The 25879-nt window shown below is 39.0% G+C and overlaps 3 protein-coding genes and 1 pseudogene across 4 annotated transcripts in view; 1 reads left to right on the top strand and 3 right to left on the bottom strand.

Moving 5' to 3' along the window:
• Positions 1-1155: 1155 nt before the first annotated feature.
• On the bottom strand, positions 1156-9805 carry rbm5 (RNA binding motif protein 5). 2 transcript variants are annotated; one of them, XM_023279791.3, is made up of 25 exons: positions 9661-9805; positions 9343-9391; positions 8554-8731; positions 8298-8456; positions 8084-8153; positions 7584-7657; positions 6777-6860; positions 6437-6497; positions 5968-6033; positions 5704-5864; positions 5500-5597; positions 5208-5295; positions 5053-5121; positions 4724-4790; positions 4207-4307; positions 3940-4096; positions 3467-3558; positions 3174-3362; positions 2909-3049; positions 2719-2802; positions 2369-2551; positions 2195-2269; positions 1987-2087; positions 1742-1871; positions 1156-1633 (listed from the first exon to the last, which is right to left on the bottom strand). In XM_023279791.3, exons 2-25 carry the CDS (start codon positions 9357-9359, stop codon positions 1508-1510), a joined length of 2571 nt encoding a protein of 856 aa, XP_023135559.1. In that variant the 5' UTR covers positions 9360-9391; positions 9661-9805; the 3' UTR covers positions 1156-1507. The 2 variants fall into 2 exon arrangements, with proteins under 2 accessions (XP_023135559.1, XP_023135560.1); XM_023279792.3 differs by having other exon boundaries at positions 2719-2799.
• Positions 9806-11055: 1250 nt separating this feature from the next.
• On the bottom strand, positions 11056-12607 carry brk1 (BRICK1 subunit of SCAR/WAVE actin nucleating complex). Its single transcript, XM_023279786.3, has 3 exons — positions 12446-12607; positions 11848-11930; positions 11056-11565 (listed from the first exon to the last, which is right to left on the bottom strand). The coding sequence occupies exons 1-3, from the start codon at positions 12561-12563 to the stop codon at positions 11539-11541; spliced, it is 228 nt and encodes a 75-aa protein (XP_023135554.1). The 5' UTR covers positions 12564-12607; the 3' UTR covers positions 11056-11538.
• Positions 12608-13268: 661 nt separating this feature from the next.
• On the bottom strand, positions 13269-14990 carry LOC111574945 (glutathione peroxidase 2-like; annotated as a pseudogene).
• A 571-nt stretch (positions 14991-15561) lies between these two features.
• LOC111574954 (testis-expressed protein 264 homolog) overlaps positions 15562-25879 on the top strand; it is a 33680-nt gene continuing 23362 nt past the window's right edge. The window contains exons 1-2 of the mRNA XM_023279799.3: positions 15562-15992; positions 21802-22023. Of these exons, the coding sequence (XP_023135567.1) occupies positions 15741-15992; positions 21802-22023 (474 nt within the window). The 5' untranslated portion in view covers positions 15562-15740. The remainder of the gene's footprint in view (positions 15993-21801; positions 22024-25879) is intronic.

Raw genomic sequence — 25879 nt, 5'->3', positions numbered from 1 at the left:
TCAAGGAATACCACTGCCTCCCTGTGGTATGTCATTGTTAAATAAAACAATGCAATAGGACACCTATAGCATTTCCTGCAGTTCTAAACAGTCCTTCATTGTTATCCCACACGCAGGGTGCTGTTATTCTTCACATTAGCTCCACAGGGTCCAACACACTGCTATACCGAGAGCAGCTCACGTCAAGGTGTATTACATCTTATCATTAAATATTTTAAAACAGTGGAAGCCCCAGTACAATGAGAGGACCACCATTAGGGCATGTACAGGAGAGATATAAATACAGCAACAAGGCCAAACATGCATGGATTGCTGGTTCATTTATCAATGATGACCAGCGGTGTAACATGGGAATCATGGAGTCTGGCTCTGTATGTGTCACTGGAGAAACTAGTTTTTGCCGTCACCTTTACAGGAGTATCAGACCACAAGGTCAATAATGAGGTAATAAAACTGTGTGAGATTCTGCATTTTGCTCAAGGATACCTCAGCACAGCAGGGTGGCTTCTTTCTGGCATAAAGCCTTAAACCCATCCAGTTTCAAAACAAAACACAGACAGCACCTACAGCAGACTTGTGAAAATAATAATCATGAAACCTGAACTATGGAGCGCAGTGAGTCTGGCTTTCTTTGTGATGTTCATTTTCCTAGGAAGCTGAGTTTCAACAGGGAATGAGACGGAAATCAATTTCAGTACAACAAAAAAATAAGTTCAGGCTTACTCATGGAAACAGAACTTAAAACTGCTCATTAGTATAATCCAGCTGGTAGCTTTGATTTTTGTCAGTTTGGACACTGAGTTGACCCACGCAGACGAAAATCAGTACGTCCCTAAAATGATGACAGTAACATCTTAAATGTCAGCAGTTGGGCATATGTGCACACTGGAAAAGCCTAGACTAGTTCTCATTAAGAACAGGGCATAATGCATCTGGTTCACCTGCAATCCATTGCATATTTGGTCATTCAGCTGATTTTGTTGTCATTCTGATTTAGTATTTGGTGGTTCAGCAGTTTGTTATAGCCTCTCCAGAGTGTCACTGCAATATCAAGTGAAGTTCAGCAACTTAAATATTATTTCTCGAACACTTCAAGAATTGGTTTTTAAAAAATTCCTCCTGCATAATCAAGTATAATGAAGACCAGTACAGAAATCATGTTGCACGTCATTTATTTTCTGTACAAATAGACGAGATTTTGTATAAACTGTACAATCTTTTTATCATGCTGAGACAAAAAATCATTACCATAAAACTATAAAAGAAATATGTAAACCAGGAAAGTAAATTGACTGTGCATATGTACAAATTATAAATTATATCATTATCTATCTCACTATGCCATTACTACAGATTTTCTTCTGTTATCTGGTTTATGGCAAGAGGTATAATCATCAGATCATACATAGACTGAAATTATTAGAAGAGTCGTTTTTGCTTTCCTAGATGCAGACACAGATCATCGACGGGTCATTATAAGAAATCACTTTAGCCAAAGACTAATGACTCATTCCAGCTCAGTGAAGCGAGCAAACATGGCTTTGCGGACTGCATCTTTGTATGTGTCTGAAGCTGAGAGGGTGTAGTTGGTGCCTTTAGTGCCAAGACCAGCTCCCTTTGTTCTCAACTGTGCCTGAGGAGGAATCCCGCAAAGTTTAGTACTATTATTTGAGTTTTATACAGTTATTGATGCTGATATTTGGGGTACACCCTGACATTAGCAGGTGATTGCTGTAAATACCTCAATAGGTGTAGTGATGCCCTGCTGGTTGCGACCAAGACCTTTTCCCTCCTTCCATCCCATGGCCTGCAGCATTTTGTTCCCAATATTGTCACTATTAAGGCCATCTTTAGTTGGCTGTTCATAGTTTCTGTGCACAAAAAAAGGAAATATTCTAAAATGACTGTGAACCAAAAATGAACAACTTGAGCCACAGTGTTTTACACTAGTCAGTAAAATAATAAAAAAAAAACAATGTAACTCACATGACTGGTGTTGGTTGGCTAAATTTCTTCTTCTTAGGTGCTGGAGGTTCTGGGATGCCATATTTTTCTCTCCTCTCAGCTGCTCTGTCCCTGTATTTCATCTATTTACCCAAAGGAAAAAAAACATTTTGGTTTTTAAAATGCAGTCACATTGAGACAAAAAGCAAATGACTCAGTAGCAAGTGGGTGATTCTAAATTAAGCCCAACCTCAGTTTCTTTTCTCTCCAACTCCTCCAGCTCTGCTTCAGTCAATTTAGATCTGCGGAGAACTTCCAGGTTTTTCTGGGAGAGACAAATAAAACAATTAATTGATAATCTTATGTGTATCTAATGGGTTGTTTGGATTTTCCCTATTTTCCGAAGACAATACATGTGCTTTACCTTATGAAGGTCAGAGAGCTGCTGATGTCGAATCAGACTCTCTTTATTGGGAAACTGTCTCCTACACAGCAAGCAAGCCAACTTTTTCCAGTCTGTCAACTTGTCCTGGCCTCCCTCACCATCAAGTTCTGCTCCTCCCTCTTCAGGATCACTGTCTCCACTGTAGGCTGCCACAAGGCCACACTAACCACACCAAGGATAAACATACATAAAAAATGTAATCAAGAACAAAACCAGAATATCACTGTAAATAATAAACATTACACACAACTCAATGTGTCCTTGGCAATAGCTTCCATCACACTGCTAAATTTAACCTGACACAATTGAGTAATGTACAAACTACTCACCTTGGAGGTAGTGGCTGAGGTGGTTGGTGTCTCCTCTTCAGGGATCCGTAGCACCTCTGGCATTAGTCTTTCTAGACTTGCCTGCTGAAAAAAACCCAAAACAAACATTTCAGTCAATACATTTAGGACACATCTGTGTAGAAGTCACATAGACCAGAAATTTGTTAAATACTCATTTCAATCGAGCTACCTTCTTTTCAAACAGTGTGTATCCAGCATCAGCAGCGGCTGCCTCCTTCCTCTCTTCTTGACTAATGGGCTGAAAGCTACTCTTGAAATTCTCTTTTTGCTTGTTGAGACTTTTGGCCCAGCGTTCCATGTCTTTAGCAATCTGAGAGAAAAGAACAGAATATGAAATTAAAATATATGAAAAATATTTATAAAAGTTTACATAAAATATGAAGAAGCTGCTCCAGGAGAAACAATATGTGCTAAAGTAGAATTTATAACAACACCTGCTGAGCAGTCTTGCTTTTGGGCTTCTCCTTTTTCTCTTTTCCTTCTTTAGGTTCTTTACTGCCCGTGGGTGCAGAGCCACCTGTGCCATCATTTTGTCCGGTGTTGGCATTGGTTGGGGCGGGTACGTATGTCTGCTTCTCACTGTCCCAGTATAGATACTGCTGGGTCTGAGAATTGTAGTAATACTGAAAGGAGAAACACCAAATTACATTATCAAAACCATATAAACTCACCAACAGGACACAAACATAAGTGAGTGACTTGCACATGGTCGCACCATGCTACCTACATGTGTATTTGGGTCATAGTAGAGGCCCGTTTGAGGATCATAATAGTAGCCAGATGACTCATCATACTGATAGCTGGATGTATCAGGAACACCTGTCAATTAAAAAACACAGTATCATTAAAATTACTAAAGAAATCTTCTTATGCATAATCCATAGGTGTGATTTTAAGCAACTAAGCATAGACAGTAATAAAAAAGTAATAGAAAGAAATTTCAGGGATAGATGCTTGGTCCACACATTTAGTCAGTCATTTCAAAGACTAGTCACTGTTGTCCTATTTATAAATGTATGTATATTTATAAACTATAAGGAATATATAACTTTTCATCATAGGCTCGAGTCCTGCAGTTTCCATGGACACACTACAACATAACATACTGTACAAGACAGTGACCTCAGGAGAATTGCCATATTTCTTTGTGTGCGTCACACTTCGGTAGAACAGGTATTAAGGGATCTTGTGTGCTCATACCAGCGCTGGTGTCCCCTGTCTGTCCAGAGGCTGCTAACGTACTGCCAGCATTAACAGTAGCAGCAGCTACAGCGACAGCTGAAACAGACGCAGCTTCAATGCCTGAAAGGTGTCCTGTTTGGGGTTTTGCCTCCAGTTGTTGGGCAAGTGGCAATGCCTAGAATTAACATAAAGGGTATTTAAAGATTCTTAGAAGATCGATTAAAAAAAAAAAAAAAAACCTGGACTTTTGTATAATTACAGAATCAACAAAAGTGTGTACATTACCTGCACAGCAGGCTGTGCAATGATATGAGGTTGGTAGACTTGGGCATTCTGTGATATTACGACTCCAACTGCAGTTGGAACAATCTTTACACCTGGAGCAGCTGAAATTGGAGAAGCAAACAACTGTTAATTTTAAAACTCCACATCACTGTGCAAACAGAGTTAAATTAAGACACTGTGGAATCCAGCCGAGATCTCCATCTGTGCTCGCTGCTTATAAAAGCAGGGTTTATCCACTTGACTACGGCAGTTTTTGTTGTCCATACAGCTTTGTGCTGGAATTATACATTTACACATAAATGTGTCAGGCAGGCTAACACAGCAAACTGTGAACCTCAGTATTAGTGTCAAGAAAGATTAGAATACCATCTTGTAATCTCATTGCAAAGAAGGCACAGATAAGACCTCATCTCACAAAATAACAACTGTATTGCAAATTTTTCAACACTAAATAAATATACAAAAGATCATCAGTAAATGTGCTAGCTTCTATAGAAGGTGCAAAAGCATCTCATACCTCCCAGAATGCCATTTCCCTGAGATGTGCTGGCTCCTGCTCCTTGTTGGTAGTACGTCTGGTAATCCTGTTCATCATTAATTGCCAGTGTAAAGATACATTACTTTATATTATTAAAAAACACAGCTACAACCTCATGTCACATCTTATTCAATGCTGTCATCAGTAACCTAATGGTCAGCAAGCTGCTGTATTTTATTAAAGCTGCCACTACATGTTACTACAGACCTGTATTTATTTTACTGTATTCATCTTTTAAGACAAACATATTGAAAGATACCAGCAATAACCGAATGTTTCAGTGAAAATACATATTTTTTTGGACTAACCTGTGAGAGTGGAGTGTAGCCTTCTTGCAGGTAGCTGTACTCTGACATTCCCTCTGAGCTTTGCTGTGGCTGAAAAGTAAAAGTGAATTGTGAGCGTGTGAAAATGACACTGGGAGATGATAAATAATAGAACATTGATTGAAAAAGGGATTTACCTGACTCGAGGACCACTGGGCTGCAGCGATGGCTGTGCTGGCCACAGAAAAGGCACTGACACGATTCCCATCAGGTAGTAATAGGTCCCTAATACAAATGGCAGCAAGGCCAAGAATGCAATTAATCCCACCTGAATGTGACTAAATCTCTCTTCTCTCTATTCCGAATAAAAAATGGCATTTCGCAGAATACAGAGATACGCTGAGAAAGTATAAAAGTTACAAATATAGATGTATGTAAATATTTTCATCCACCACAAAACCAAGGTACTTTATCTACTACTGTACTCACTTTCTGGCGCTCTTAGCATAATCCACCCCAATTGTTTTTCCATCCAGTTTCAGAGGAGGCTGCAGTCCCTGTAAGATGGTCAGCAGCTGAGAGGCCTCCTGTGAAAATGAATAAGAAAAAAATTTAAGAGACATGCAGACATAAACAAGTCGTGAGCTGTTCAAGTAGAAAATGTTCATAAATGCAACTTAAGGAATGCTTTACCAGAGGAGAGGACAGCTGTACAAAGGCAAAACCTCTATTCTGGCCTGTCTGCTTGTCTTTGATGAGGCGAATGTTGTTAGATGAAAGATTAGCATATGGTGCCAGGGCTGCCATGATGGCTTCCACAGTGGTCAAAGGAGCAATATTTCTCAGGATGATTGCTGTAGAGGACAAAAGAGTACATCTAAGAACAACCTATCAGGAAGATATTTTAGTTCCAAATAAAGTGAAACACTGCATGTATTGAAAAAAACTAATTCTTACTGTCGCCATAGAAATCTCCACTGGGTTGAGTTTCAGCGACTCCAGAGTTACCGCTTGCTTCACACTCTGTTGAGAGAATGACAGACAAGTAAGAGGAGTATCAACATAAGTCTTAGAAGTGTGTAATCAAAAGAACTGGAAATGAGGTATAAAGTGATAAGTGTTGAAGCCTGTGCTAAAAGAGTGTGTTTAGAACATCAGATAGCCTATTTCATAAACTATATCATGTATTGTGTTGTGCCCCCCCATACTCCTCCTCCTCCATTTTGTAATATCATCGTCAAGTAGCAATAAAATAATGCATGCCATTTCTCATTTTTGCTGTTGATCTATATCTGATAGAATGGATCCATATCATCCTAGGTCTCCACAACTACAAAACATAAACTTATAATTGCATCCCAGCACTGTTGCCTCAGGCTGTCCGGATGTCTGCAGTCAGTGGCCTCTTGTTGATTTAACTACTTACCGGCTTTGGCTGCTCCACACCTGAAGCACTTCAGCCTCCTCCGGAAATTGTACAGGCCACACTGCAAGTAACCGTTCACATCATTTTTATTATACACCTACTAAAGCCCTGAACAGTACTGCCTCAGAGATTAGGCAATCTATATTGGTTCAGCAAACCATACTTACCTGAGACACAACCTAACCTTTACCATTTATCCACATTTCGGTGTACCACAAAATAAACTGACAGGACTGCAAAAATTGTAACTTAGAGACCTATCACATGTGTGTTTGTGCAGTGTTCTGTGAAGGAATTGTTTGGATAATGTGACCATGAAGCCAACTCATTATTTACTTACAGTGCCACAGAGCCAGTCTTCATACTTGTTCCTTGGGTGACTGTAGTGCATGTCCACACTTTTGCCTTGGATGGTTAGACGTTTCTGAAAGAGGAGAACAAAATCATTCAAGTGTTCATGGTGAGCTTTGATCTCATCAATAGAGCAAGCAGTGTTGGAAGGGAGAGAAGGGGGAGAGGGACCCCCAACAGATAGCCTTTGAGTTAAAGACAGGCACATGATGTATATGTGAGCGTGATGTAAAGAGGGTTCTTTAGGTGTTTGGGACCCGCGTGCCCAGGTTGAACTGGAGCAAAGTGTACAATGTGATCCTAACAGACATTTTGATTGATGTATGGGCTTCCCACAAAAAATGTTAGGAGAAAATGACTTAAAAAAAAAAAGAAAAAGTAAGATTAAAAATCTTCACATCTACTGAGAGGCTGGCTTAAAAATAAACAAAAACAAAAGAACAAAAACCAATAGTCTGCGGTTACAATGAACTCTAAACATACTGATAATTCCTTGGTCAGGAAGATAAAAAATACTGTGCTCATTATCTTAAATGCAGATTGCTTAAGGAGATGACCTCAAAAAAATGAGTCAAATCTGCAGCTTAAAAACCAATGCCTGAACACTTATCTAAACAAAACATCTTTTAAAACATTACACTGTAAATCATAAATATAATTGATGCTTTGTGGTATTCAATCCATTAGGTTTTTCTGTACATTTTCCACACTATGTATTCAATACATTCTGGTTGCCTTTTGGGTTATTTTTTCAGATCCCCAAGATTAAAACTAGACTTGGCGATTGTGAAGCAACCTGATTGGTCTCCATCCATCGGGTAGCATCTTGCAAGTGATAAAAGTCCACGAAGGCGAAACCACGGCTTATACCTAGAGACAGCATTCAAATATAGACGGGAGGCGTGTTAGTTAAGAGTCCATGGGCATATTATTCAAACTCTTCCACAAACTGCTTCACGACCCTGGCCCAGTCTGGTATACAATAGGCCACTCCTTAGGAGTTTTACCATAGCAAGAAATCCTGCTGAATACCACTGTTTGAACCACACCCAACAACAATGTGTGTCTGCCAATCAACTTTCTCTTTAAATGCAATTGCTGCTCTTACTTACCTTACAGAGATCCACAATGTACTGAAATGATCAGTCGTAAATCAATATTTTACATCCTCTTTCCAAGAAAATCGATATAATTCTCCCTTAACTGCTATGGGAAAATGGGTCTGAATGGAAGCAGATTGGCCCTATGGTCAAAGACTGAGGGATGGTTGGGGTCCGTCACACATCTGGTTCTCACCTTTTTTCTTTATCATCAGCCTGACATCCACTGGCTGGGGTCCTTCCAATTGGTCTATGGCAAAACGAATCTAAATGACAACAAACATCCATTACTTTAACACTATTATTTAAAATTTACAACCTTTCAGCAGCCTTTTCAAATTACAGAATTAGGGTAATACACACATAAAAACACAAATGTTGTATTTCTGCAGAGAAACACTTTTACTTACATCATCCTCAGTGACATGAGGAGACAGACCCCCGAGCATGATAGTCTTGCTTTTCTTCTCCTCTCCTGGCTCTCTTCTGTAATCCTGCTCTGGGTAGTCACCATCTGAATGATAACCATCTTCTGATCTATCACTGTTGCGTCGTTTCCTCTCTCTTTGCTTTAAAACGTAAGATAAGTATCAGTGTCATGCAAACAAATATTTTTACTTACACAATATGACACTAATAAAATTACGTAGCTCTTGGAATAAATACCTCTGGACTGTCTCTTGATCCTCGACGATCTCCTTCATAACGGTCATTACGTCTGTCTTCACCCCAGCGGCGCATGTTGTGATCGCGCTCCAGGTCCCTCTCCCGTCTGTCACGCCAATCTGATTCGTCACGGGACTGGTCAGAACCATATCTACCGCTACGTTCTGTCCGACTAATCCTATTCAGGGAGGACATATGAAGAATAAGTGAAGTTAGGAAATCTTTTTTCCTGGCACAAGAGTTCTATCTCATCTTGTACACCACTTTAAGTAACCTTTATCTGCATGATAATATTAAGATATATGGTTCAATCTAACACCATGGTAGGAAGCTCATTCAAACAACTTTTTGATTAAATTTAGACAAAATAATAAGTCTGATATGTCCATCTAGGGTTGGGACACTATCTCAAGTATGCTGGAACAAAGACTGAAACTAAAAGACATCAACATTTCTAGCATTTGTGTAACATGTATATCTACTTTATTAACAGTTAAACAATGTGTCTAGTATTCCAGTACATACCTACATAAAATATATATATACAAATCATGCACACAGATCAAGGAATGGATGTTTTAGTCGTTTTAAATAGACGTGATGTGGGTTACTGTGGGTAACTTAGGTTACAAACAGGGGTAACATAATATGTTCTGAATGAAACTTGGCTTAACATTCATTCTTCTTCCTTTGGAGTGAGGAATTAGCACTAGAGCTTGGCTTTAAACAGCTCGACAATAATAATTAGCCACACCTACTATGGCGCTTGCGCCAGATATAGCCACTCACCTTTTATCGGCGCCCATTTTTCTCAATGGCTTCTGCACTCACACGATTTCTAAAAAGTAAAAATATCATAAATTCGGAGTTCAACTAGCACCGTATTGTGATTCGTGTTGTTAAGACACTCAGATACAAAACAGCCCCCAAAATGTCGAGTGAATCTCGAACAACAAAATGCTTGTAAACGGCTAAAATGGACCCCGAGCTAACGTTAGCAAACCAGGGTGAAATAAGGCAACTAGACACAACTTATGAGAAAACCAACGACGCAGCTGAGAGGCTGTCAAAACTTTCAGTTTCCAGTCTGAATATACAGCAACTTACCAGTGTAAGTTTGCTGGCAATGTTACTGCCCACTGTTACTTTTTCAAAATGATATCTGAAAAATTGTGGGCAAGAAAATTCATCTCACGTCCAACGACTTCTCACAACTACGACAACCTTCTTTATCCCAGAATGCCTTGCCTCACTGTCGCGGTGCATTACGGGTAAACAAAAAATTTAAGCCCAATATTTGTCTTACAGGCAGTTTTTGTTGTAGCCTGTTTTTGGCGTCGGTCGTTTTAATCGGTGATCAGTTAATTTTACAGAAGATTTGATGGGGTGGCAGGTTATTATCTTTGGTGTAGCTGAAGAAGGAGATGAGTAATATGAATTTTGATAGTAGATAAGGCAAAGAGTGGTTGTAGCGATGAAAGTCCTGCCTGAAAGGCAAAAATGAGGGCGAACTCTAAAGTATTGTTAAAACATGCATTTCCGCCATTTTACTGGATGTTGTTTTATGTGCTATATTTATGACAGGACATGTAAGTGTGTTTAGTCGTTTTGTGCAGATATTTGCAAATTGATTTCTACTTGTATTGAATCACATTTTTCTTTGTGCTTTGAACATATATTGTTTGGCTTCACTGAGTATCCAGCTACAATATACATCTACATAAACAATATATTAAAACTATTAGACATTCCACTAATATGAAAGCCATTAAGACTCTTGATTTGTGTGCTCTTTTTAATATATTTGTGTCGTGTAATGTTCTGAGGTGCTGCCCCTGAATGTTAATAGCCCCCTGGCGATTGTCTTTACACCGTATTGTGTTGCACTGTATTGCATTGTTCTTTTAAATAAAGATTTTTTTTAAAAAAATAAGAAATAAAAAAAGTCGTTTTGTGCTTTAGAAAATATCAGCAAGTTTGTTGGTTTCACCACGGTCTGACAATCATACTGTACTCCAATGCTGTTTAAATATTCTTGTCAGTTCACATGGACTGAATATTCTACATGAGATTTACTAGTTACTATCATTCGCTATAACCTGGCTTTTTATTCTCATTGTACGTATACCTAAAGTGCAATTATATGCACATATTCTACAATTGAAAAGTCTAAGCAGACTGTAATTTATGAGGTATGCACAGAAATCCAACACCCTAATTGATCATGTATTATTCAAATACTTTTTTGCAGTAGTGCTAATTACTTTGCAACATGTCTAGCAAAATATGCATAGATAAATCTGACCAGATAATATACTACTTGCTGTTCATTGCATATACTGTAATCATCATCTCATGCATGTTTACCTCTATGTCTTTATTTTCCTTTAAGTCTATCTACTCTCTATAGGTATTCAGAGCTATGAAGAACTAGATTCAAATTCAGTATGACACATATGCAATCAAAGCTGAACTTAAATTAAGTTACAACATGAAACACAGTCATTGTCAATCATTTATTACAGTATTTAAATTCTGAAACCAAAACACCAAACAGTTCACTGTACAAGCAGGTCCTTAATACAGGTGACAACACAATTATTTGTTCAACTTGGCACACAAGAATGTTCCCCTTTTCGTAAACCTCTGATTCGGTAATGACACTGTATGCAACACAGATGGTCAACAAATTGTGCTGATACCAGAGCCACGATTGAGCTCCAGAATATTCTTATGAAACCAATAATTATGGAGCGTAATTTTGTAACATTTATGATGCTTGAGTCACTGACACCCAAGACAGACCCATATATTCTATACAAATATGTCATGAGATAAAACAACACAAAACTCAGCCATATACTATAAAAAAATGGTCCACAAGGTCCCAAAAAAGGAGGGTGGAGTCCATCACACTTATTCCAAAAATTCAGGATGTGGAGTGGGCAGGTAGCTTACGGATGCTATGAATTTCCATGATGAGTTCTAGGTCAAGGTTTCTCCTTTTGTCACCTGTAATGAGATACATATTAATTTAATGGTTAAATCACTTAGAAACAACATTAGTTTAATTGCCATGTAGGTTTTCACAAAGACTTTGACTAGTTTGTTGTGTTGGAGAACAAGCATGTGTTGTCAGATAAAAGTAAACGTAGGAAATCAAAGCTACCAAAAAATAATACATTTCACAATGTTATTTTAACACCACAGCTATACAGATTGTGCAGCAGTGTGCAAATTCTTTGCAACCAGAGAAGGCATTTTTTTTTAAACACTTAAATGCAGTATACTTACTCTTGCCTCAATGTATTCAATCCTCCTCTCCAAAGCTGTCAACTTCTCATTGAGGGTGGCCAAACGGGATCGACACGACATATCTGATGGGGATAGATGTATTTAGCTGTTACCGCACCCATGACATTTCTTTCAGTGTTGCTAAACTAGTCAGTTACAACCACATTCACTCGACAAAGATGCATGATGTCATTGTTGAACAATATACCATTCAGGGTCATGCTCAGCTGAAATTGCTCGACATTAAACACAGAAGACCAGCGTTAGCAGCTGCGGTAGCCTCACAGCTAGCAGTTAGCTGTCTCAACACTTGACTCCACTGTTTGTACTTTGAACGATGTTTTGACATTTGACGAGTAGCTGACAATGGTTCATAAGCAAAGCAAAAATGATTCGACGCCAGAATGTCACTATTCCTCTGCAATGCAACAATAACAAGCTCACGGCTAACGAGCTAGCTGGGAGTGGCCATTGAAAACATCAACATCAATGCTAGCTAACAGCCGGACAGCTAGCTCAGCAAGCTAACTTCAGCTGTCTATCTAAATTTCCACAACACTGCTGATTATATCAGTCAAATTCATGGTTAAAATCTTACCAAACGAGTTCAGAAAGTCGGCGATTTTTTTGATGCTGCTCGTAATTACTTCTATATACTCTCGATTCGCCCAGTCTTGGTGAATCTCTCTTTGCACTGGATCTTCCTGGCCGGCCATGTTGGACGAGATGCAGCTTGGCGTAGCGATCAATCGAGGATAAACCTCCGCCTTCACCCAGGAAGCAGCGGAGCGAAGCTGCTGCCTCTAGTTACAGACAATAGTTTTATAAATGCCAAAACAGCATTAAGTTTAAACACATTTTTTTGTGTGTGTGTAGTAACAAACCACATCTGTTGTTAGATATAGTTTTATATATTGTCAGTTATAATGGATTCTGCAACAGCCCCCAGTCTTTATTTGAGTTGGCTGTATAGGTAGCATCATATGGCTGAAGATATAAGGTTTAATTTTTATTTCTCACTTTGAAGCCGTGAAATTTTATATTAAACACGCTATAGCTTAGCTGAATTTCTAATAAACTGAGTGTAACAGTAAGGTAGATAGATAGATACTTTTTTAATCCCGAGGGAAATTCAAGTCTGTGTAGCCTTCAAAGAGCAGACTCCTACATTGTAAATTATTGACAGTTTATTCAGTTTTAAAGTTCCCCAGTTACTCAAAAAAAAGTTAATAGCACTTAGTTTATTAATTTGCTCAAAGTCACCAAATGAACTTGGAAGTGTAAAACTATCAGAGGGAAACTGTTTTAACTTCAGGTGGGAAAAGTAAAATTTAATTCTTTTATGATATTTTACAGGGTAATATTTAATGGATGTGATTGTGTGTTTGCATGCATTTTATACAAAAGACCACAGCACCATATATGATAAAAACATGTTTATTTCTTCTCTTAAAGTCCACCAAATGAGGACATTTGTGATATGAGTTATACACAGCGGTAGAGTCAAACTTTTACATCTTCATCAGAAACTCCCCTCAAAATGTTTCAAGAAGTGTCTTCATTGGGTAAATAGTCTGAACAACCAGAGTGTATGGCACTGAAAATATCACAAATTTAGGAGTCCTGCCAACAGACTGAAACGTGAAGCTGGAGAGCGTGATAAAATACCCCAGACAGATGCCTTGGCTGATTAATCTTTCTGGGTAGGGTGGTCACAACTGATATTCTACCCGTAGCCCGTCGCAGCACACTTTATTTGACCCTCTTAAGTAGCTCTTTAATATCTACCTCAATGTCACTGGTGAGGAAATTTCTGCTGTAGCGCTTGTAAGGCTCCCCATCTGGACTGACCAGGAACTTCTCAAAGTTCCAGGACACGTCGTTTCTGCGCACTGGACTCCAAATGATGAGCTTTGGATCAGTCATGAGAGCCATGGTGTCATCACTGGGGAACGGGAGCTTCTCTTTCAGATAGACAAACAAGGGGTGGGCATCCTTTCCATTCACATCCAGCTTCTCCAGGAGGTGGAACTTTGGTTCAAAACCATTCCCTGGACGGACATACTTCAACAATCTTAGGATTTCATCATTCTTGCAGTTCTCCTGTTATAAAAATACATAAACATGGTTAAATTAATTATAGATGTGGGAGAGGAGTTTTCATTTAAACTCAAAATAAGGCCAGTGGTGTAACTACATTTCATCTAGTAGTGTACTGAAGTGCAGTCTGAGGGTACGTGAAGTAAAGTATATTCATGGTACTGTATTATTCTAGTTCACTAGGTTTGAGTGATGGGTGTGTTTGTCACTTCACTACTTTCATCCTATAGATGAGTTATTGGTTATTTGACAAATCAAATTCACAAAGTCCAAATCTATTAAGAAGTCACTTTTAGCATAATCTTCATAAACCTCCACCTTTGTCAGCTAAAATGCTGCATTAACACTGATGTGCCAGGAATAATATGAATACTTTTGATAGTTTGAGTATACATTGTCGATAATGCTTATATAAACTATTTAACAGTTTGACCTTTCCGCGTGAAGCAGTTGAACATTTACAGCTTACTGAAATATTTATCGAAGTTAATGAATACCAAACTGTTAAGTTGCTCATAGAGTTTCAGAGTAGGCTGAAAACAGATGAGTGTATCCTCGAAAATGAACATTTCTTTTTACTAGAATTGATATAGTTTCTATATTAAAAAGATCATTTTTAAAAAAAGGAACAACAGGTCTACATTTTGAGCTGTTATAAATGTTAGACATATTTGATCTTATTCTATACACCCATGAAAGGGAAAACACCCATGACTTACCTGATGTCCAAACTGGTTGCAGGGTACCCCCAAGATAACGAGTCCCTCGGCGGAATAGCGAGAATGAAGGTCGTTCATTTGGGTGTAATCCCTGGTTGTTGTTCCTCAGAGAGACGCTACATTTTCAATGAGAACCACCTTCCCCTTCAGTGCAGAGAAACTCAACGTTTCTCCAGACAGCAGTTTTGCTGAAAGGTCGTAGAACCTTTTCAGTTTCCCAGTCATTCTTTCGAATTTCGGATGAAGTGGACGAAGAAATCTCAGAAAAACAGCTCACTTTATCTTTAATCTGTCAAGTTTATGCCTAAAGTCCAGCCCTCACTTTATTCAGAGGGCGGGACATAACCTGTGTAGGGTTATACACCCCTCAAGACTTAGAGGCTTTTCGTTATTATCATAACATTAATTCCATTTTGTAAATAAACGAATAAATAAATGAATAAATTAATTAATAAAAGATTCAAATACAGATGACATTGCTTGAACTCTAATTTCTGATGTCGCCATTTTACCAACAAGGAAGTAGCCTGCCCTCGTGCGCTATACAGTTATGTCATGAATATAAATTACTTTTCAAATGTTTTAATTTGTGTCAGTGACTATGTTTGTTTCTGGTCATTTTACACAAGTATCTGATATTGGAAGTTCACTCAATTTAACCTCTATTCACAAGTGCGTCAAACTGCGTCGACAATAATGGTACTTATGGAATATTCATTAGTTGACCAATGCGAATTTTCAATTTTACACTACCCAACACAACTGAAAGTCAATGAAACTGCATTCATGAAATTGTAGTTCACGTTGATATGACTCATTTTTGAGTGTTTTTTAAAATGTATTTGGAACAGCGGACACCCCTTTAGTCGGCATAAATGGTACTTTCCAGGAAGTAGTACGCAACGTGCAACCTTTGTCGCTTAGTGAACCAAATGAGTTCAGTCAACAGAAGTCCCAATGGAAATCGATAAAACATTATCTTAAACATGCTAGCTTGCTTAAACGAATAAAGCAGTGTTTAGTTCTCGTAAGCAGCTAAATAACGGTACCTGCTCCTCCTGGTGGTAAGCTATCATGCCAGACTGGCTCAGTCTGTGTGTGCTCTTTAGCCTGTTAAGTCTGTTAACTGTGGCTGGTCTACTTTTATATTCCGGACTCCTCTGTGACATTACTGTGCAAACTGGCTGTCCTCCCATAAAAAAGATCACCTTCGCCTATAAGTTCAAAGAAGGACCTTACAAAGACTGCGGACAACTTTTCAAGGAGTCTCACTGTATTGGTCCAGGACTCCCACATATCGGCGTGTTTTATGATGACCCCAGAAAGGTAAACATGCAGACAACACACACTTTTTGTAGAATAGCAGATATATTTTTACACGTTTTCCTTCACTAATTTAAATCACTAATTTTAAATAAAAAAATCAGTGTATTTTAACAATGTAATCTACCAGTAGGTTGTGTAGTCCGCCACTAGATGGCGATAATGCTCTTCTCTTAAAGCGATTCACAATGGTAAGACCGTTCATTCTCTACTTCTCAGCAGATAAAATGGTTAATGCTTTACAATTGCTTAATTCATCCGATTAAAATGTCTCTTTTCGCAAATGAGGGTCAGTTTTGTGCAGTCATGACATTCTGTCTATTCCCCCCCCCCCCCTTTTTTCCTGACCATTTTGCAGAGACTCCTGGGATTGACTGATTTTTGTGTTTCCCCCCTGAGCATTTTCATAACACATCTAGTCAGGGTGTGGTGTGCTTTGTGGATTCAGATGTCATTTAATGTCCTGAGATGTCCCAAACCGGAGCCTAATTCGGGGTTTATGGGACCTATAGGCATTTCTAAAGCAAAGAATTATATTTGACTTAATGCTGTACATTTGGAATCAAAGCACTTAACTGTAACATATTGTTGTTTTCATATTGAATTGATCATATTTTCACTGTAAATTATTGAGATAGATCCTAGTTTCTTTCAAATCTGATTTATTGGTTTTACAGTGTGAATGAGATGACTTAAATCTAACTGCCAGGTTAAATTCTTATGTGGAAAGTGTTAACCAAATACCCCAGTATTATATATGACAATATAGAAATTTGACTTATTAAGGCTTTTTTATGTATGCTAGTGGGTCCCTGTGTAAAATAGCCATTTGTGAATGTGACTACTACTGTTTAACTGACACCATATAACTGTTTGTAATCCTCCACCAATCAATCAAACAACTTTCCAGGCTGGTCATGTTGAATTCACCATCTGACAGTAAGCTTGCTGGCTTGTCTTGTTAGCTCTGGGTTTTTACAACAGCATCTAGTTGTGTAATACCTTGGCATTGTTGTAGCTCCAAGTGAAAGGAGCTGAGCTGTGACAGTGTTGTACACAGTAAGTGTCACAGGGAACATTGCCAGCGTTTAAAAAAAAACAGAGGCGCTTTGAAGTTACACTTACAAAATGATGATAAATTCGAGTAAGACTGTTGTAGGAGTTCCACAAAGATCAAGGGTCAAACAGGGTAAGCTTATGTCGCTTACAGTCACATTCACAAACACTTATCGGAGTGTGACTGAAGCTTTTGCCTTCTTTACAACCACCCCAGTGCTGCTAGCAACACAATTAGGCACTTGGATTTCTCTCGCTCTCTCTGATATGTTTTCCTCCGCTCTCGGTTGTTCCTCGTGTGAACTCATCCAACCCAAAATCTCAGTTCTCATAAGCAGCAGGAAATAATATCGGCTGGATCTGTTTTCCTGATACCTAATACTGCACACTCTCTGGGGTCTCCGAAATCATGTGGTGCTTGTTCCCACATCTTGAAGTGAGTCCAGCATGAGTGGTGTTTTTATTAGGCTCTAACAGACCAAGAAGGCAAGAAAGAGGGAGAAGCACCGTGAGATGTTTGTCAAAATTTACTGCGCTCTTGCAGTAGAGGGTCTGGAGTTACAGGTAGCAAGAATGGAGAAACAGGGGCCTGACAGATTTGACCTTAAGAAATATACATCTGCTGAATGTACAATACAATATGTCATAACCACACCAAACTGCTGACCTCCAGCTACAATATAAAAATGTTGTGTAGAGCTGCAACGCATATGAAAATAGATATCATCTGTACTATGATAATAAGATAAAATATTGAAGAAATTGAATTTTATGTTATAGCTGAAACAATCAGCAGAAAATCCAGCAATGACAGTTTTAATGTTCAATTAACAATTTAAGTCTTTTAATATTATCATTATGTCCAATATTACATGGCACCAGCTTCTCACATAATTAACTGCTTTTCCATGTAAACCTAATATCATTGTGCCTTTGAATTTTTGGGGTGAATGTGGGCATTTTGGACCATTTTCAAAGTGTACTGTTATTTTGTGAACATAGTTAATCAAAGACACAATCAGCAGTTTCATATACACCCACTTGCTAATTTATTTGGTACTTAGTACTACTTGCCAACTGAATGTCATTGTCTTCATAAACAACTATTTATTACAAGGTTGTTGTATTACACAGCAGATTCAGCTATTTGTACCTCACTAACTGGCAAATGAGTGCATATACATTTAAATTACATTTAGAAAAAGGTCAAAATGAGCAGTTGTAGCTGAATGAAATGAGCAGTCAGTGTCTTGCTTGTGCCCTAATTAATTTTGTCATGTTGCGCTTTTGTTTTAGAGGAAACGTACATGAACGCACTAATAGTCAGACCTAGACATTGTTGAATTATTAATACAGAAATATTGAGTCAAATCTACTCCATCATAAACTATGTCAGGGTCACTCAGCTCTGTAATAGTTGTAATATTTTTCTGTCTTAAATATTGTTATACCTCCGATGATCAGAAATAATTTTAAACAGTGTTGACTTCAGTGACACTGCTGCCATGGCTTGATGCACAGCAACCTGATGGAATGTAACCAGAGTTTAGTGGTGGACTCTTCCCAACTCTGCTTCAAAACCCTTTTGTTATGCCCATCCTCTTTTTCCCAAGCCGGCAATTAAGCTACCAGTGGGTCCTAGTTCCTCTGCAGAGTCACAGCCAAGTCCTGATCTAAGTTAGAATAATTGGCGTAATGATCTCAGCTCATTAGCGTCCGAGCCTCAGGATGCCATTCAGTCCCTGCATCAGGAGCCCCAGAGAGTGCTCTCAGATAGCAGAACACTTAGTTGGTGTCTAAATAGTGAGGCACTGTCCACTGATATTTGCAGTGGGAAGGATTTTCAAAAGTGCAGCTGACAGAGGATAAGTGTCAGCATGGCTAGTCTCATCCTCTGTTCTCGTTTTTTTTCACTTTTACCTCCTTTAATCACTTCCTCCTCTGAAGAAACAGAAGACCTCAACAAGAACTTGAGTTGGTCCTGAGATGGTTGCTATGGATACAAGGCTGGAGCAGCTCTGACTGTTTCTTCATACAGCAAACACATATTCTGGGCCCCGCTTGCTAAATCCTGCTCCTCCAGTAGCCTCTTCATAGTTTCAATACCAGGGGGTTTCTCTGACCCAGTGTACCCACATCACCTCTACCCTGCAGCTCTCTGCTTCTGAGGCCGACAAACGTCAGAGGGAGGGAACAAGAGTGGATCATATAGTACTCTGTCAAACTTGATATTCCAAGTATGCAATTGGGGTCAGAGTTTGCAGTCCTTGAGACACAGATTGTCTAAATAAAAAAGCCAAATGACATGTGGAACAGCAATGAAATGACATGTGTCCCTTCTTCAGGGACTCGTGTTTTTGTCACAATATGATGAAAGCTGTGGGAACGGCAGCTGGAGGAGGGGATTGTCAGGAAATGTGTATCAGTCCGAATGCTGGCCTTTTTGTGGTGGGTGATGAAATCGCTCTGCTGCTTGTCCTCTCAGAAAGCCTTATTAAAAACATTTAAAACGCAAGCCTTACAGAATCTGAGCGTGAATAGAAAATGCTTTGTATGCTGGTGAAGATAGTGGGCGCTTCTTTCCCTGTTGTCTCACCAAAGCCAGTTCAGCTGATGTGCAGCAGAGACACGAGAAGACGAGATTCCTTGAGTTGAATTTCGGAACTTTTTCCTTCAGATGAGCTGTCAGTGTCTTGAAGAAACATCAAAGGCAGCACACTGGTGTCTTGATGAGAGTGCTGAGGGGCAAAACAAAGCCTGTGGACAGAGGCGTGTGCTTTTGGCGGTGGTTCTTTGTTCTGGACTCCCTACTTGGAGCCCTGTGATGGTTAATAAATCCACTTGGCTCAGGCTCCCGACTGTGAGCCCTAAGAATAACCAAAGCAACAAAAATATCCTTATGTGCAAAGTTCCCCGGATGTGTTTGTGGCACTTACAGATTAGTCAAACCATTAACTGGATATTTAACATCCATGTGGAATAAACATGATTTCATTTTATTTTCCTAAACAAAGCGTTAACCTTGTTGTTTTCTTTTAGTTCTAACAGCTTCACTGAAAGCCTAATTCTAATCTTGACTTAAGCAGCGCTCACTGTTATTGATTTGGATTGATGAGTAGATGTTTACTCAGGGTTTGTGGACATTTGGTAAAGATCACCTTTCCTTCTTTGAGGCTTTTCAAATTTGCCCTTTATATTTGCATTTTGAACTTGGTGAAGTTGACCAATTCTCACTAAAACATTGGAATGGTGACACCCTCTTATTAATGTGTACAGCCAATAATAAACACATTTTTGCCAATAGTGTGTTTGTTGCACATCATGCTTGGCGACAGTAATATCAAAAAAGAGCAAAGTATGCATCTGAAAAGCTTTGGATTTCTCCGGAATCCTTTTGTACAGAGCTGCGTCTGTTCGTGCATCAATAAAACAAAATGGCAAGAGATAATGTTGGACACAAGTGTTTATTTTCTCACAACCTAGCTCAAACACAGCATAGAGGTAGAAATTAATAGTGGAAAATCATAAAATCTCTTTGGTAGATTCTGACTTTCCTCATTACAGTGATGATGACAATAAACTCTGTGGCACTATGTCATGGTCTCAGTGTCAAGTTAGGCTTTATGCACTAATATTCAACACTGCTTTTGAAAATCAGAATTCATATCAAAATTCACTAAATTGCTATGCACATAGTGTACTTGGCAAGATTTCTGTGCATTAGTACATCGTATTAATAATAATCTTTAGACTAGGATGGTGTTTTTCATTGGCTTGGTCCGAAACCTCTGCAGATGGCCCTCTTGCAGTATTCTGTGTGTATGTTTCAAAGTTTGTGATAAATTATCCTACTTTGCAGTGCACTGTGAACAGAAACACCAAACGTCTACCCGTCACTGGCCTTGCGTGTTGAGGAACAGAGGAGGGAAAGAGACTTCTCAGACACAATAACTGTGCTTGAGGCATTCCATTGATAGGTTTATGAACAAATTGGAGGATTCCGGCTTATTTATTACAGGAGCCTTCAGTGGTGCTCAGCTCAGCTCAGCGGGGAGAAAGTCCTGGCTGTCCCAGAAGTATTCATTTGTAAAGAGTGTCTCCCTTTTCTTCTTTTTTTTAATGGGCACCAGGGTTCTCAAATGGAGGAAGGAGCAATAATTGCTGTGCTGCCAAATGCTCCAGTTAGGGCTCAGATTAATGAGGGTATTTTCTCTTTAACTTTGTCACCTGGCTAACATCACAAGGAGATTTTTTTGCTAACCTCTCACTGCTTTTTTAATGCGTGCCACAGGGTACTCATACATTTGCCTCGCACTACAGACCCTCATGTTTATCACACCTCAGTCTGTACTTTGAAAATGTTGGCAGTTGGTGGCATTTCATAGTTCACCCTTTTTTTTAAAGCAAGATTGAGGCATGAATAGTGATATGAATCCAGACGATAAACAATATAGTGTTTATATGCAATCAGTTCCTGCAGGAAAACACTAATTAGCGTTATTATTATTTTTTTAATGGCAAGAAAACTGTTTTGTTTTGACTGCATTTATCTGTCTGACAATATTGGAGACAGTAATAATTTTGGCAGTTGGAATCACTATAATGAGAAAAAGAGAGAAAGGTCAAATGCTGATTAGACTAATGAGCATGAGCACCCTGCCTCCCCCCTATCTGATTTATCTAGCTGATTGTATTGTTTATGTGCTTTATTTTATCATATATCTTTACTTATTAGTTTTTTTGTCCTCGTTTCTAGGTACCTGGAGCACTATGCCGCTCTGCTGTCGGCAGTATTCTGAGTGAAGGAGAAAACAAGGCCAACGAGGAGCTTCTAAAGCGCTATGAGACATCTGGTTTTAATGTCTTTTCCTTTCCCGAAGTCACACATGTGGTCACTACATCGTTCCCCCACAGGACGTTTTTGTCTGTGCTCCTGGGAATATTGAGAGTCTACCCACGGCTAAACCACTACATCAAGGTATTTTGCTTTTTAGAAACTTCATTAACAATCGCAATGACCTGGATTTTTAAAATATCAATTGTGTTTATTCAAATGGTAAGAAAAGGCAAATACTTCATGCAGGAAAATATGATATAATGAGACTAATGATAACCATGTGTTTCTATTTTGGCTTGGACCTGACCATTTACAAAATATTTTCTGTTTCTTAGGAATTGGGATTGGCTGTAAAAAATAGCTATTATGAGCCACTGTCTGTATTCCTATTTTAGTGATGGGAAAATAGGAAAGGTAGCGTGTGTGTGTGATAGAGTGAATCATTGCTACATCTGAGGTGGACTTGCGTCAAACAGTAGCAAGCAAATGATCAATACCTACCCCCATGATTATCACATGTATATCTGAGTCATGCCATGCGTTTTCAGGCTGCACAAAGTTGAACTGTGTGTCGTCAAAAGTTGCGACATCCTTCCATTACAATTCTTTAGGCCCTCTTCGCTGCATCCCCAGGGTTGGAGGTGTGTGTTAGAAAGTATAGCAGGAAGAGATTTATAATTGGGAAGGAGACGGAGACGTGGTGAGAATGTAATAACTGAGGACAAGAAAGAAAGAGGACGACTTGAGCTCCTTTTTCACACTTAATGATGAATGATCTTACCAAGTGCTGCTCGAGGGATGCTGGGAAAGTGAGTCATTGCGATGAGGAGAGAGGTTTGTGAATATGGTTTAATTGTGAAGTGTGCTAAAACAGGTGGCAACACCACAGGTTGTCTCAATCACTCTGCGTCTGCTGGAGGAATGTGTTTGTGTGTCCTGTCTGGCTGGCTCTACCATCTGCTTGGATGCTGTTTAAGTCTGGCTCTGCTCCAGTGGCACTTAGCCTATCTGAGAGGTCAGCTTACACAGTCTGGCTGTAGCTAGTTGTAGTTGTATCGCCCCTTATAATGGGAATCACGAGTGCATTTCTCATATAACACAAATACCAATCCTTAAATCAGATGATAACATAGTAGCTACGGTTTAATGGTCTTTTGATATTAACAAAATACCTGATAACTCTCCTGAATCTTTTCAAAGATGTCAGTGTATATGTTTTAGAGAGGTGGTCATCAACAGTTATGGTCATTTTGCGGTTTTTAATATTTGGAAACTGCAGCCCCACCTAATATAGTTGAGGTGGACAAAATATTAGATACACTTCTCAGTATTATGCAGTGCAAACTACAGCTTCCAAAATAACCATGAAGTTGAATCAGCATGTCTCTAAAATAGTTGCATCAAAAAGTAAACATAAGTTTCACAAAGATAAGATGTATTCCAGGACAGATATATTTAAACTGCATCAGTTTTGGCTTGTTGTACTTTATTAATACCATAAACTAGTCACCACTGGTTCTGCCTATATTGTCTCATGTGGGTGGTTTTCAGTCCTCATCCATTATTGTTCCCTGCAGCTATTATTGATATGCAACGACTGAAAAAAAAATCCTGGACTTCAGTCCATATTGATCTTTTCTGGTACAAGTCAGACTTAGAAGGCAGAATAAATGTATATTTAAGAATATATACAACTCATCTGTCTGCTTGTTTGCTGTAAGGACACCTCTGAAATGTGAATTTGTTTTCTTGTAATTTAGTGGATACATGGGCCTTGGACTTAGGAAAAAAAATATGTTTATGGAGTTGTCAATCTAGGATTTCTGGCATTCGACGCCACAATTTAACCATAGCCATAAAATTCACATAGAGACACTTTATTCCAAATCCTGTGGTTTTGGCGAGAGATTTTGGATGTCGGTTTCACTTACAATTTAATTAATGTTTTGGGTGTGACTTGCATGTTAGGCAGTTGCATGTGGTGTTTGCCGTTGTTAACTGCTCATTTTGTGACTCGACAGCATGTAGTCATTTAAACACAGCTGTGTTTTCTCAAATGTCAGTGCAGCAGAAACATTGTTATTCCCCGGTGGTCCTCAAATATCACATTACAATGCTTGAGTCAGCTTTCTTGGAAAAATTCACATTGAAATTCTGTTACAACTTTATGCAGTATCCAATATCTCATTCCCACTGATAGATTCTTGTAACACAATACTCACCTAGAATGCATTTTTACATTTTGAAATGTATATGTATAGGAGTAAGTGACAAACTTGAAGTAGTACAAGGAACTGAAGTTAATTCTAAGAAGGAAAAGTAGACGGGGACTCACAAGAATCTTCAATGTTAACATTTAAAGGAGTTTATGTGTTGTTTGACTTAAAAAAATAAAACGAGTTCAGATTTTGTTGGAATTTGATGTGTCATTGAAACTGCTGAAATCATTTTAAATGTCTGTCTTAAGAATCGGTTAAAATAAAATTGCTTGAAGGATTTGAAGCATCTCTGGAACAGAAGGCCCACAAGTCATTTTAGTCATATCTGAAATCTATTTGAAAGGCAAATGCCTGATTGACATTATAAAAATATTAAACTGAGTATTAGTTGACTTAATTATATATAGCTGTGTATGGCATTCAGCTAAAATATATAGATAGGTAACAAATTAAAACTGACACCTGAACCCCTGACCCCATTAATGAGGGGATGTGGTGGCTGCAGTGAGCTTTGGGAGCATTTTGCTGGCATGGTTTGCATCCACTTGTTCCCTCAGACGGAACAGTCACTTCAAAACTCCAGTAACCTTTTTTCTATGATGACACATTTCTATCCTGGAGGGAGTGGTCTCTTTCAGGATGACAGTGCTGCCATCCAGAAGATACAAGGGATCACTGAATGATTTGATAAGTTTGTAAATGATGTGACTAATACGTGACTCCCAGTCACCAGATCTTAACTCAAATGAATGGGAGGTTTTGGATTGGCATGTTATACAGCTCTCTCCATCATCACCACTATCAAAACACCAAATGAAGGAATACGTTTTGGTTTTATCACTCCAGTACAGTTACAGAGACCTAGAAGAGAACAGTGTTAATACAAACTGACGTTGAAGCTGAGAGACTTTATGTTGTTTTTTTCCCCTTTAATTCATCACTGTTCTGCAGCTCACATTTACCAGAAGCAGCTGAACCGAAAAAACTTCAGAATGTGTTTCGTTCAGCGAGTATTGCTGTTGATGGCTGACACTTTAAATATCCCAAGGGATGAGACCTTTTCAGACAAGCTCATCAGCATTTAGCATGCCTGGCTTGTCATGGCAGAATGATTTCTGTCTGTCAGACACTTTGAGACGCTGCCCCATGGTCGGGCCTGATATTTGCCTAGTCAGACCATCGATCGGCCCCAGTGTTTTTCTTCTGTGCTTTGGCTTTTTAGTGGTGGGCTACATCACAGATGCCTTGGCATCTTGAGATTTGGTGCGAGCACAGTGGCCAAGCCTTCAGACTGGATTGGGGAGTGGAGCAGGGGGGATAATATTGCTGACATTCACAGAGATCTAAAGGTTTGTGAAAAGCAGACGATGGAACATTTGTTTGCTTGAGGGTACTGGAGTTTCTTGCCAGCACAGAGGTTCTGGGTTGAATATAAAGCAAGTTTTCATTTGTTCTGTAGAAATGGCCTTTTTTTAGCAACTGACAGACGTGGTAGAGTGATCATGACGCCCCCCTTAGCCAGAATAGAGAAGGAAACCTCAGTTTTGGGACATAAGGTGCTGTCTCTTGCAATTCTTATTCTTGCCATCTGCATGGACAGTGGTGATGCAAAGCAGTGCACAGATGCTAGTCCGCAGGGTCTGTTAAACATGCAGACTTTTAGCTAACTGTGACATGCATTCAGAAAGGTCAGAAAAGGTTGTGGGATTTGTATGCTGGACAAAATCATGGACGCAGTCTAATGCTGGAACGTGTAGAAGTCGGGTTTAATTCTTTTG

Source organism: Amphiprion ocellaris, chromosome 5, assembly GCF_022539595.1.
Source record: "Amphiprion ocellaris isolate individual 3 ecotype Okinawa chromosome 5, ASM2253959v1, whole genome shotgun sequence".
In the NCBI taxonomy this organism is placed as follows: Eukaryota; Metazoa; Chordata; class Actinopteri; family Pomacentridae; genus Amphiprion; species Amphiprion ocellaris.
The sequence above is the reverse complement of the archived record's forward strand: the minus strand, read 5'-3'. Positions and strand labels throughout refer to the sequence as shown.

Bases quoted from the DNA above. Each gene is read 5' to 3' on its own strand.
- rbm5 (XM_023279791.3), bottom strand. The intron at 4,791-5,052 runs GTTAGTCCAAAA...AATGATGAACAG, and splicing joins GCTACACTCCACTCTCACAG to GATTACCAGACGTACTACCA. The intron at 3,050-3,173 runs GTGTTGTTATAA...CTTTTCTCTCAG, and splicing joins AAAGCAAGACTGCTCAGCAG to ATTGCTAAAGACATGGAACG.
- brk1 (XM_023279786.3), bottom strand. From the start codon at position 12,563: ATGGCCGGCCAGGAAGATCCAGTGCAAAGAGAGATTCACCAAGACTGG. The intron at 11,931-12,445 runs GTAAGATTTTAA...TATCCCCATCAG, and splicing joins CGACTTTCTGAACTCGTTTG to ATATGTCGTGTCGATCCCGT. The intron at 11,566-11,847 runs GTAAGTATACTG...ATCTCATTACAG, and splicing joins TTGAATACATTGAGGCAAGA to GTGACAAAAGGAGAAACCTT.